A 13,189-nucleotide genomic window follows, 5' to 3' on the forward strand; every position below is an offset into this window, starting at 1 on the left:
CAGGATTTTCTTTTACTAAGGTTCCAATCCCAGTGACCGCTGGCTTGGATCCATTGACAATGCTTACGGATGATGCAGACATTGCAGCCTGGCAGAATGAGAGCCTCCCTGCAGATAGGATGTCCACAGAGAATGCTACAATCTTGACCAATTGTGAACGCTGGCCACTTATGATCGACCCCCAGTTGCAAGGTATCAAATGGATGAAAAACAAGTATGGTGAAGACCTCAGAGTTGTGAGGATTGGCCAGAGAGGGTAAGTCAATTATCAGTGGAAATGTTGAGTGTATAGTCATACGCACAAGTACATGTGTGCTCAGGTGCAATGAAAAACGTACTTGCAGCAGCATCACAGGCACGTTGAGGCATGATACAGTATCAGACTTAGTGCATATTTGTTTAAAGCAACTAATTATTATCAATACAAGGGCCATAGATTTCCCTGCATCAGTCCTATGGTATAGGAACATGTAATAAAATTATGCAGAGGACTCTGATCTGTCTAGCATGTCTATGCTCTTAATCTTCATGTGCCCATCGAGATACTAAGTGTAGCAATAATGATAGTCACTCAACAAAACATCATTTCTGTGGTAGGTCCAAGGACAGCCTATTTGTTAAAAAAGGGGGAACTAATGAACCCAGGTTCCCAGCATTGGATCAGGAACCTGCTAACAAAAATCCTCTGTAAAATTGTACACCAACAGAGAAAGTCGCCCTGAAATCTGGATTAGCTCAGTGACAAATCCGAGATGAAGGTAATCTTGTAACTCCTTAGCAGTTTCCTAAGCAAGCATTGCAGTGGGAATGACACTATCACATGTACATAAACAATGTAGGAAACATCTCATCTTCCCAAACCTGAGAGGAAACCAAATTTCTGGAGTGGTGCAACTCAACGCAAAAAGTCTTATTTGTGGAAAATGATGATGTTCAGACAGGAGGTACTGGAAAGCTTAGTACATTGTGACGAAATTTCCATGCATCAGTACTTGAATACAGCTTTGCCAAATTGCACTGTAATCTTTGACAGCAGGAGCCAAACTTAAACTCAGATCAGTTCACCAGTGTACTTTCAGCTGTCAGAAGAGGTAGGGGCTGGTTCCTGAGACTGGTCACAAGTCAAATGTGTTTTAACACATTGCTTCAGTCTACCTCCAAAGCCCTATTTTTCTGCCTGGACATTCCTGAATTATTATTTAACTAGATTCCATCCCTGGTTTAAAGCATGCTTAACAAGCAATTTCTGCTTTTTCCTATGTTTTCATCTAGAAGCAGTTGTGAAATAGTTGCAACCTTCTGTTTGGTGTGCTTTCCAGCTGTGAGTCCTGTAACCTAAAGGCAGCTAGCTTCTGTGTGCTGTATTTGATTTTCTTAATGTGGGCTTGCATTGTGTGCTACTATATATTTCATTTGTCAAACCAACTTTTGTATGTTGCTGGTAAACTTCAAGAAATGTTATCCTTTGTACAAATTTGGGAGATATGTATTCCTTCATGACTTCTGAGTTCCTCCATCCACAGGGACTGTGCTGTGGGTATTAAGGCTAACACATGCTTCACCATTATTGGCCAGCAGGAGGTGTGCCTGCTACATGCCAAGATGGGCATGTGGTTCATGTCTTACCTGACTTGGCCTCTAGTCCAGCTCGGAACACACTGAAATGTTGATGCTCAGGCCCTTTTATTATTCTTTGCATGTTCATTTTGTTGCTTTTACTAAATTGAAATGGATGAGGAGTGATCTAATCAAAGTCCTGAAGTTGATTAATGTATTTGATGCGATAGGCTCTGGGAGGAATCTAGAAGAGAGAGTTACAAATGTAAAAAATCAAGGAAAGTTCTGCAGATGCTGAAATTTGAAGTGAGGACAGAACAAACTGAGCAGGTCGGGCAACATCTGTGGAGAGGGAAGCAGTGTTAGTACTTCAGTTTGATGAGCTTCCAGCAGAATTTGAAATAAAGAAGCAGTTGTTAACATCGAGTAGGGAAATCTGGAATTCTTTCTCCAAAATTATCTGGTTGGTGTGTGAAAGAGCCTTGCCAAATCTGAGTGACAAATTAATTTGTAAACATTTCCTGCATTTTCTTTCATAGGCCTTTATCTTACCTGGCAAGAACAGGCTGGTGTGAAGTCAGAGGTTAAGGTGGAAATTGGAGATACAGCACACAAACAGGCCCTTCAACTGGCCAAGTCTGCACCAACTATTGAGTGCTCATTTTTACACCAGCATTACTCTAACTCATTATATTCTGTCCACATTCCCATCAGCTCTTCTCCATGTTCGACCACTTACCAACTCACAAGGGACCATTTACGCTTGCTGATTAACCTATCGACCCTCATATCTGTGGAATATTGTAGGAAACTGGAGCTCCCCAAGGAAAGCCATACAGTCACAGTCATGGAAAGTCCACACAGACAGCAGTAGAGTCCAGGGTTGAACCTGGGTCGTTCGGACTGTAAGGTAGTGGCTCGGTAAGGAAATACCAATTGCAAGGTTTCAATCTTTTCTTCCCACATTCCTTTCAACTCCCTGCAGATTCCACTGCTCACCTGCAAACTTGGGACAAGCTTAGCAGCCCATGAACCTTCCAACCACACTCCTTTGCAAAGTGGGAAGGAGCTAGGGTATCCAGGGGAAAAATGTACAAAAATAGATAATGAAATTCCCTTAAACTCTCTCTCTGGAGGAGGAGGAGGAGGAGGAGGAGGAGAAGATGGCAGCACGATGCAGCACGCGCAGGGCCACTCCAGTGAATGATATCTGTAATCTGTCAAGTAGGATGCCGTGCACAATTCTGATTTGATGGAGGCAGACGTGAGAGTATGGAGGAACATCTGGTGAAACTTCTGAAATGCCTGTTTTGCTGCCGCCATTACTGTGTGATCCGAAATCTTCGGAGGGGAAGGCCCCGAATCCTCGGCTTTGCTTGTTGCTCGGCGGCCGGGGCGGGGTAGAAGCGCTCGGCAGAGATGGTGCTCGGTGTCGGAGGGCTGGTCGGAGGCTCGAATTTTTCGGACGGACTCAGAGTCGGACTGTGGTCGGGTGCTTCCAGGATATTGCAACGGCAAGTTTGCGGCGCTGGAGGCTCATGGCAGCGAGAGTTTCTCCCTTCTACCGTCTGCGTGAGATGTTGGCACTATCAAGACATGGAGACTTTTTTTTTTAACCGTGCCCATGGTCTGCTCTTATCAAATTACGGTATTGCTTTGCACTGTTACAACTATATGTTATAATTATGTGGTTTTTGTCAGTTTTAGTCTTGGTCTGCCTTGTGTTTCTGTGATATCATACCGGAGGAACATTGCATCATTTTTTAATGCATGAATTTCTAAATGACAATAAACGAGGACTGAGTGTCCTCATAATCTAATCTAATCTAATCTTGGCCCAACATATTATTCATTCAGAATACCTTACAGTCTGAAGGCACACATTACTTACCAATGAGCCAATATTGGACTCCTCTCAACATTTGGGCTTACAGTGCCAACTGATCTGTAGGCCCTCCCTCCCAACAATCAGTTTCTCCCTCTCTCAGGCCCCCAGTCTGGCTTTCCAACACCCACCAATGTCAACGAGAACACCACAGTACTTCCCATTGTGATGGGAATCCCCCATTCCATTGCTCATCCAGTTTCTTTCACTCCATAATTGCATCGTCTTGTCTCATTGACATTGGCTTCATGAAGCAGTTTTCTTGTCTTTAAGGCCGGCATTCCCAATTGATCTACCTCTGGCTGAGAATCCCACATATCAAGACCTGCAGTTAAATTATTTATGATGTTCAGGCAGATGGGTTGTCAGATTTGTAGCAGCTCTCCTTCTGCATCCCAATAATCATCCCACACATAACTCATTTCCATTTCAAGATCCAGGCTGAACTCTCTTTAACATTTCAGGTTGAAAACCCTTCATCAGAATTGAGAAAGAGACAAAAGATACTTGTTAGCTGCAGGCTTGTTGGGAGATGGGTATGTCCCTGACAGGGTAAAACAGGGGCAACCTTAGAGATAAGCTGTAACAAGGTTAAGCAGTCACTGAGTGAGTGAGAGCAGTTAGAGAGTGAAAACAGACAAAAAATGGTAGGAATTGCAAAACAGAGAGCAGGAAGATATGCTCAGCAGATCAGGCTGAATGCATTCTTCATTTCCAGAGGAAAAAATAAAATATGACATTGAAGGGAGAAATGAACAAGCCAGATGGACAGCAGCTACAGACATAAAGTCAAATCACTTGCAGTTATAACTTTCAAAATCACGTACAGAAAATTGCTATGTGCCCAGATGGAAGATGAGGTGCTGTTCCCAGGACTACATTTGCTTTGTTGTACCAGTGCAGGATGCCAATGACTGATGGATCAGAGAGTGAGTGGGATGGAAAATTAAGGTGACAACAGGAAATTCAGGGTCACCCTGAGGCCTGCATGTGGGTCCTTCTACCAATAGTCACTCAGCCTGCTTTGGTTTCCCTTGTGTAGACAAGGCCACATTGTGAACACTGAACGCAGCACTCCAGATTGGAAGAAGAGCAAGTGAATTGTTGTTTCATCTGGAAAAAAAGTTTGTGTCTGCTCTGCCATCAGTAACATCACGACCATATTCATGCACTGACCCCACATCCTTGATTATCTTAATATCTAAAAATCTATCAAACTGATCTCTCTTTAAAATCTGGACTATCCACTTGTTTTAGTTAATTGACTTCTTTCTAATAATTGGCTTTCACTTAGTACAATACACACTAAGTGATTTTGGGAAACACTTTGGTTTTCTGTGACATTAATATGGCCCTAAACTGCTTGTCGGAATTGATATAAAAGAACCATTGAGGTATTCTTGACATAATGTGACATTGATTTGAGTTTTGACAGGCCTGCAGCCTGAAAGATTTATCGATTAAAACCATAGTGAACATACAAGTCAGATTCAGAAAGACCTAAGAATAATTGTAAATAATTACCATGATAAATGAAGAATAATATAAAGGTATTTATGTTTTTATATTTCAAGTTATCTCGATATCATGGAACATGCCCTTGGAGCAGGTGAAGTAGTCCTAATTGAAAACCTTGAAGAGACAGTGGATCATGTGCTGGGACCTTTGCTGGGCAGAGAAACTATTAAGAAGGGCAGGTAAGGGTTTATGGAGAGAGTGTTTACAACTCTCAATAATCTTTTGTAATTATTATCGAACATTTCAACTCTTAATCTCTAGAGCTTCTTCTTTCCGAATTCATCAAAATCCATTTCATGAAGATTACGAGCACAGGACAGACGTGGGAGAAATGCAGCTCTCACTCACAGCATTAAGGCCACTTGAATTGTGAACCTTTTTTACCAAACATTTATATAATATATATCAAAATTCTTAGTTCATCTGAGTCTGGTTGGCAAAGCAATAATGATTTTGAAATTAACTGTTTCCAAATTGGTTTCAATGTGAAACTCATTGTCAGCATGTCCCTGTAGGAGTAAGAAGCAAAGATTGTGAGATTAAAGAACACCAGATAACAAAGGATATTGAAGGTTTGATCAAGGAAAAGAAGAAAGTGCATGTCAGATGTAGGAAATTGTTACTGAATTGAATACTTTTGTGTTTATAGGGAGAGAAGTTATGAAAGAAAGAAAGAAAGAAAGAAGCAAGGAATTGACAAATAGGATTAAGGAAAATCCTACAAATTTATATGCGTATATTAGCAGTAGAGGGTAACTGAGGAAGAAGAATGTCCCCTTGGGTACAAAGGGTGACCAGTGTGTGGAGCCAGGGGCTAGAGGCAAGGTCCTGAATGAATGCATTTCTTCAGTATTCACTAAGGAGAAGAACATGGAGGTTGTAAATTTAAGAGAGGGGAATGCTGATAATCTGGAGCATGCCTGTATTAGGAAGAGGAAGTGTTAGACACATTGGAGCACATTACCTTGGATAAATCTACGAGGTCCGACAGGATCTATTCCAAGGTGTTAAGGATAACAGTGGAGGTGGCTGCCAGGGCTATGACAGGTTTTTGGATCGTTGTTAGCCAGGGGTGAGGCACCAGCGGACTGAAGCATAGCTAATGTTGTTCCCTTGTTTAAAGAGGATACTACGGGAAATCTGTAAATGACACACCAATGAGCCTTATTGGTGGTCAGAAATTTGTTGAAGAAGGTTCAGAGAGGCTGGATTTATTTTGGCTTGGAAAGGCACAGACTAATAGGAGGAATCAGCATGGTTTTGTGCAGGGAAGATTACATCTCTCAAATCTGGTTATGTTATTTGAGAAGTTAACTAAGAACATTAAGGAAGGCAATGCAATAGATATGGCTTATATGGATTTCAGTTAGGCTTTTGATAAGGTCCTGCATGGTAGTTTGGTTGAGAAAGTTAAGGCATAAAGCATCTGAGGCATGTTTTCAAACTGGCATGGTGATAGAAGGTAGGGGTTAATAGCAGAAAGGTAATTTTCTGACTAGAAGTCTGTAACAATTGGTGTATTTTGGGATTATTTGTAATATATTTAAGTAATTTGAATGAGAATATAGATGGTCTGATTATAAAGTTTGCTGATAATGTGAAAATTGATGGAGTTCTAGATGGTAAAGAAGGCTGATTAAGAATACGGTAAGATGTAAGTAAGCTGGAAAGTTGGCAGGGTAGTGGCAGACGGAATTTAATCTGGACAACTGTGAAGTAGTGCACTTTAGAAAGCCAAATTATGGTGCCATATATTGAACAGACTAAATAGCAGAGCCCTTAGGAGCACTACGTACTGAGAGACCCTGGTGTTCAAGTTTGTAATTCTCTTTGTAGGGGCTAAGGTATGCTTGGCTTCATAGGCTGAAGTTAGGAATATAAGATTTGGGATGTCATGTTACAGCAATACAAAACATTGGGAGAACAAAGTACAGTTCTGCTCTCCACAATACAGGATGGATATGGTAGAAATATAGAGAGTGCAGAAGAGATTCACCAGTACGTTGCCTGGAACTGAGAACTGCAGTTATAGTGAAAGATTGAATAGGCTGGATTAATTCTCATTAGACTGTAGGAAGCTGAGGAATTTAGAGATTTGTAAAATTATGTGGTACTTTGGGGTAGGATGGATACGCAGAGGCTTTATCACATGGCTTGTGTGTCCGGAGATCGCAAGCTTAAGATGAGAGGGGAGAATTTAAAGAATATCTGAAGGGTAGGTTTTTCACATAGAGGGTGGTAGATGCCTGGGATGAGCTGGCAGAGGATGTGGTAAGGATGGTACATTTGCAATGTTAAAAGTCATTTGTGCATGTACTTAGAAACAGTACACACAGGCATGGGCCTAATGCAGGTAAATGTGATTAGAGTGCACAGGCATCATATTTGCATAGATGAGGTGAGTTGAAGAGGTCTGGTTCTATGTTCTTAGATTAGGTATTCCAAGAAATCCAACCTGTTAATGCAATGGGGTACCTGGTTGAGTACTGAAAACCTGTACTAATCAACTGGCTAGAGTATTCACTGATATCCGTAACCTCTCACTTCAGCATTCTGAGGCACTCACCTGCTTCAAGTTGGCTTCGATTTTACCGATGCTCAAGAAGTGCATGGTAACATGTCTCAATCACTATCGTCCAGTAGCACTTACATACACTTTGATGAAATGCTTTGAGAGGTTGTTGAAGAGGTGTGACTTGGAACCACCCTAATTTGCCTACCATCATAACAGTTCAACATTGCACTGGCTCTTCACTCAACCCTGAAACATCTAGAGAGTGAAGGTAAGTATATCAAGAGGCTCTTCATTGACTAAAGCTCTGTATTCAATTCTATCATCCCCTCAAAACTAATTAATAAGCACCAAGATCTAGGCCTCTATACCTCCTTGTGCAATTGGATCCTCAATTTCCTCACTTGCAGGCCCCAGTCAGTTTGGATTGGCAGCAGCATCTCCTCCATAATCACCATCAACAAAGGTTCCCCACAAGGCTGTGAGCTTAGTCACCTGCTCTTCTCACTTTATACTTATGACTGTGAGGCTAAGTACAGCTCCAATGCTATATTTAAGCTTGCTGACGACACCACTGTCGTTGGCCAAATCAAAGGTAATGATGATTCAGCGTACTGGAGGAAGATTGAAAATCTGGCTGAATGGTGGAAGAACAACAACCAATGTCAGCAAAGAAAACAGCTGATTACTGACTGCAGGAGAAAGAAACCAGAGGTCAATGTGCCTGTCCTCCTCAGGGGATCAGAGATGAAGAAGGTCAGAAACTTTAAATCCCTCAGCATTATCACTTCAGAGGATCTGCCCTGGATCCAGCACCTAAGACCAATTCTGAAGAAAGCATGGCAGTGCCTCTTCTTTCTTAGAAGCCTGCAAAGATTTGGCATGTCACCTAAAACTTTGACCAAGTTCTATAGATGCACGTGCACAATATACTGACTGGTTGCATCACGGCCTGGTATGGTAGTGCCAATGCCCTTGAACGGAAAAGCCTGCGACAAGTACTGGATATAGCCCAGCCCATCATGGTTAAAACTCCCTCTATCATTTACCACATCTACAAGGAGAGCTGTCACAGGAAAGCAGCATCTGTTTTGTCTATAATATTTCAGTTATATTTGAGTAATATTGTAAATATATTGTTTGGTCAAGCATTCTTTGTTTTACCATATAGTTCATTATAGATTATATGTAAAAGTACATGAATGACATATGTCATTATAGCACTACATCATATGTGTAAAAAATAAACTAGACATGTTATTCCCGACTCGGTTTTCTTTCTATTAGTTTTATGGTTTGAAGTTACAAAACATAATAACATCCATCTTAAAGGATCCCCACCATCCAGGCCAGGCTCTCTTCTCACTGCTGCCATCAGGAAGGAGGCACAGGGACCTCAGGTCCCACACCACCAGGTTCAGGAACAGCTATCACCTCTTAATCATCAGAATCTCGAACCAGAGCAGATAACTTCACTCACCCCAACACTACACTTATCCCACATCATATGGGCTCACTTTCAAGGACACTTCTCATCTCATATTCTCAATATTTCCTATTTATATATGTATTATTATTATTATTATTATTTTCTCAGATCAGGCTGATAAAACCTGGGGTACAGGCATAGCCATGCACACTCATTTCTTAATTTCTGGGAACTTTCAGACCATTCTAATGGTATTTAGCATTGTGGCTTTCTGGAGATTTACATAAAAGTTGCTGTGTAGCCCTAATTGTTTATTGCTATTGTGTAGTAACTTTGGGATGATACCAGTTGTAGATATTACTATTGGGACAATGTATACCTTGTTCATGCTCCATAGTCTTTCAATTTCCTCTGTAGTTCAGCATATTTCTGGTGTTTTTCATTTATTGATTTCTATATTTATGTATATTTGGAATATCTATATCTATTAAGTAAGTTGTTCTTGCCTGTTTACCCTGTATTATTACATCTGAATGGTTATTATGGATATCCTATCTGTAATAACCAATCAGTTGTAATATAATTTGTGGGACTCTGACTCTAAAACTGGATCAGGCTTGTATTTATAGTAAGTTCGGGTTTATTTTATGAAGTTGTGTTTTAAAGCAAGATTTTTGTGAATAATGTTTGCCACTTGATTGTACCTGTGTAAGTAATCAGATTGAGTTAAACTGCTGCAGGATCCTGTAGTGTGTTGGATTGTTTCTGGTTTCTCGTGGCATTTTCTGCATTTATCTTCCTGAATTTGTTGGTCTTTTATTTCGTATTTTTGATCATTTGTTTGCATTAACCACTTGGTTCTGTATTGCCACAAGGAATCCTGTTTGTGGGAAAAGCCATGTGTTCAATGCTTCCTTGTCCACATCTAATCTGCTCAGATTGTGGGGATTTCTTCCACGGAGGTTCATAATCTTCCATTGGTTAACTTTTTCTTTTCTCGCAATAATTTCTTCATTTGCACAAAAAGAAATGCTGTTAGTATTAGCACAGTTTGTTGTCTTTTGCACATTGATTGTTTCCCCATCTTTGTGTGTGTTTTTTATTGATTCTATTTTTTTTTCATTTACTGTGAATGGCAGCAAGAAAATAAATCTCAGGGTGACATGAATATACTAAAAGGACTAACTGGTTCTTTGAGTGTCATTCTGAAACTTGAATATTTCCTTACGTGCTAAGTCCCACAACTTAGTAACTTGCGAGTTATATCCAATATCCCATTATGTATAATCCACTTCATTGGGATAGAGAACCAATAAAGTCACCGTACGTTTTTCCTCTTTTTATTCTGCTAATTTTCTGATGTTAGACTGTTACCGTAACTTTAAGTACAATTACGCTGATTTTGTTCTTGAACTGAAAGTATGCCTTTTCCTGCCTAGGTGCATCAAAATTGGAGACAAGGAATGTGAATACAATTCCAACTTCCGTCTTATTCTTCACACAAAGCTGGCAAACCCCCATTATCAACCTGAGATGCAAGCCCAATGTACTCTCATTAATTTCACCGTTACTAGAGATGGCTTAGAGGACCAACTTTTAGCTGCCGTAGTCAGTATGGAGAGACCAGACTTGGAAGAGCTGAAGGTATGGTGAAATAACCTTGTTCTTTCAAAACATTATTTATGCCAGTAAGAACAACAAAAGTAGGAAATGCTAGGCAGGTGAGGCAGCATTGGTGGAGAGAGAAACAGTGTCAATATCAGCTGCCTGTTCAGTTGAGTATTTTTGTCATTCCTGGTCTTTTTTTGCAGTTTTTTGCTTACAGAAACAATTTTCTGCTGTAGAGGAGGCACATCTCATTATCAATGTAATCCGGCTGTCTAGGAATTAGTTTTTACAGTACAGAATTTTATTCTATTGTACCTGTGTTAACTCAGAAAAAGATCTCTGTACTTGCAGGCAGCCAAAGAAGGTTCATCATTCCCAGGATATATCCACTCCAGAGGGTTGGACCTGGCTAAAGCTGTGTAATTGGTAGTTTACAATGAAGAATTTCAGAGTTTGTTAGGTTTTTCTCCCCCTCTGCTTGTTATAATAAAATTGCTGCTGTTCCATTGAGTCAGAATGCTATTGTTTTAAATATGGTGCATGGGTTTAAGTTATTTTCATGCATAGGCTTGAAAATGAGAAATAAGGAAACACCCATTTGTTCCACAAGAGGCACCCATGAAAAGTGCTGCACAATGTTGGATCTCCCTGGATGGGACCCACCATCCACAATCTCTATCTTTGCATCCTTGCATCTGCCCCCAGAAGGCTGATCTCTCTGGTCCAAACTGTCCTGTGTTGGGGGTGGGGGGGGGGGAGGAGAAGAAGATGAAATCAGTATTTCCACATCCTGAGCTTTACCATCTACCAAAACTATCAGAATGCTTCTGATTTTAAGAAGCATTCAAAAAACAGAAAAAAATAAATGAAAAAAATTAAGTTTCGTTTCAAAAAGAAAGCTAAATCAACTAAAGCAGTTGTTTAACTTTATTGCATCAAAAAGGTAATTTTAAAAATAATTATCTATTCTTGCCTCTATTCCTCATAGTCACATAATCTTTATTCAACTGATTATGCTCACAAATCCTGTGCTGGGTTAACAGATTGGGGATGCAACACATTCTGGAGTTTGAATCATTGGGCTAAAATGATCCAGTAGCAAACTTCAGAGCAGACATTGTCAATAAGACTATCACACATAGTGGCACAATAGATTGAGCTACAAGTACATACCGATTATTTTTGGAACTCCATGTTTGTGATACCTTAAAATAAAATTGGAAAAAGGAATGTTTAGTAATGGTTTAATTTTTTTACTCCAAGATACACTTTGAAAATCTGTTTCTTCACGTTTTATTTGCAATTTTGCTACAGTCTTTTATACACTTTGTCACTGTATGTAAAAATTCCTGGATATTTCACTTATGTGAACACTCAATGTTTCTATCAATGTCACTCATTCATAGATTCCTCAGGGATAAACCAGCTTCGTCAATAAGCCAGGAATATATATTTACTGACTGCAGCTTTGCTACAATAACAGTCTTAATAAGATTAGGTTTTAGTTAACACATCTTCACAGTACAAATAATGTTAAAGGATGTATGTAAGGAGCAGATATGGTGTCTGGCAATATTTTACTCATGTGACATTTACTTATCTCTCTGTGTAATTTAAAAAGAATTTAATTATGTTAAGACTGATTTAAATTCATTTTCTTTCTCTAATGAACACAAGGAGCTTAAGGTTGTCTTTTCATCTTCCAGATTTCTTGAAAATATGTTTTGAATTACAGGCAACAAATTTGTTTTTAATGCAAAACCAATTTAGGTAAAAAGTTTGCTTAATAGTATTTTGTTGAGTCTAACATTTCACACACACATTTACATATTCTGCAATTTGTGATTAAAGCTTGTAAATTTTTTTAATTTATTCAACTACTATTAGCATATGAAAAATTAGCATTTAATAAGAATATATTTCCTTCCTGTCCTTATAACTTACAAATGCACAGCTTGTAGCTGGAGTGATGTGCTTATATGAATTTTGTCAAATTAATATGCAACCCTGAACCGACTAATTTACAGTTGACAGGAAGGCATCGGAATTTGTTACTGACTAAAGCTGCACCCATTTTTAAGCAAGAATATCCACTCTTTTGGATATTTGCTGCTTTCAGTCAAGTTAAAGGTCATCCTATCACCCAGCAGCGATGCTATCAATAAGCTGGCTGAATAACCAATGATACTAATGATTTTTTTAAAGACTGAAATGCAGGAACCAAAAGGCAAACATTTTGAAATATTCTCATGAAAAATTACAGTATCCATGCAGGCATGCATGTATGTACATATGCACGTTTTCTCTCTCTCTCTCTCTCTCTCTCTCTCTCTCTCTCTCTCTCTCTCTTTCTCTCTCACACACATGTTACAGCTAGCTTGCTATAAGTAATAACCATGTTCCAGTAAAGATAAACATTGACCTCATAAAAAGTATAAGATTTTCCAGGTATTGTAGAATTGAATTATAAATAGCTGAAGTTTATATCTGTTGAAGTGATTCACCTTCATTCTGTTGGAGAAGACTGCAAATTGAGAGTTTTCATGATCACACTTACTCTCTAACTGGAAGTTTGATATTTTCATATAAGGACACATTCGTGGAAATCTTCAGATGTCATTTTCATTATGTTCTTACACTGTAGCAATAATGAACACTCTTTATATAATACACCCCTGTT

The 13,189-nt window shown here is 39.4% G+C and overlaps 1 protein-coding gene across 1 annotated transcript in view; it reads left to right on the forward strand.

The window, feature by feature from the left end:
• dnah9 (dynein, axonemal, heavy chain 9) overlaps positions 1-13,189 on the forward strand; it is a 586,329-nt gene that overhangs the window by 398,501 nt on the left and 174,639 nt on the right. Inside the window, exons 53-55 of the mRNA XM_072242702.1 lie at positions 21-256; positions 5,017-5,139; positions 10,341-10,545. Of these exons, the coding sequence (XP_072098803.1) occupies positions 21-256; positions 5,017-5,139; positions 10,341-10,545 (564 nt within the window). The remainder of the gene's footprint in view (positions 1-20; positions 257-5,016; positions 5,140-10,340; positions 10,546-13,189) is intronic.

This window comes from Mobula birostris, chromosome 24, assembly GCF_030028105.1.
Source record: "Mobula birostris isolate sMobBir1 chromosome 24, sMobBir1.hap1, whole genome shotgun sequence".
NCBI classification, from domain to species: domain Eukaryota; kingdom Metazoa; phylum Chordata; class Chondrichthyes; order Myliobatiformes; family Myliobatidae; genus Mobula; species Mobula birostris.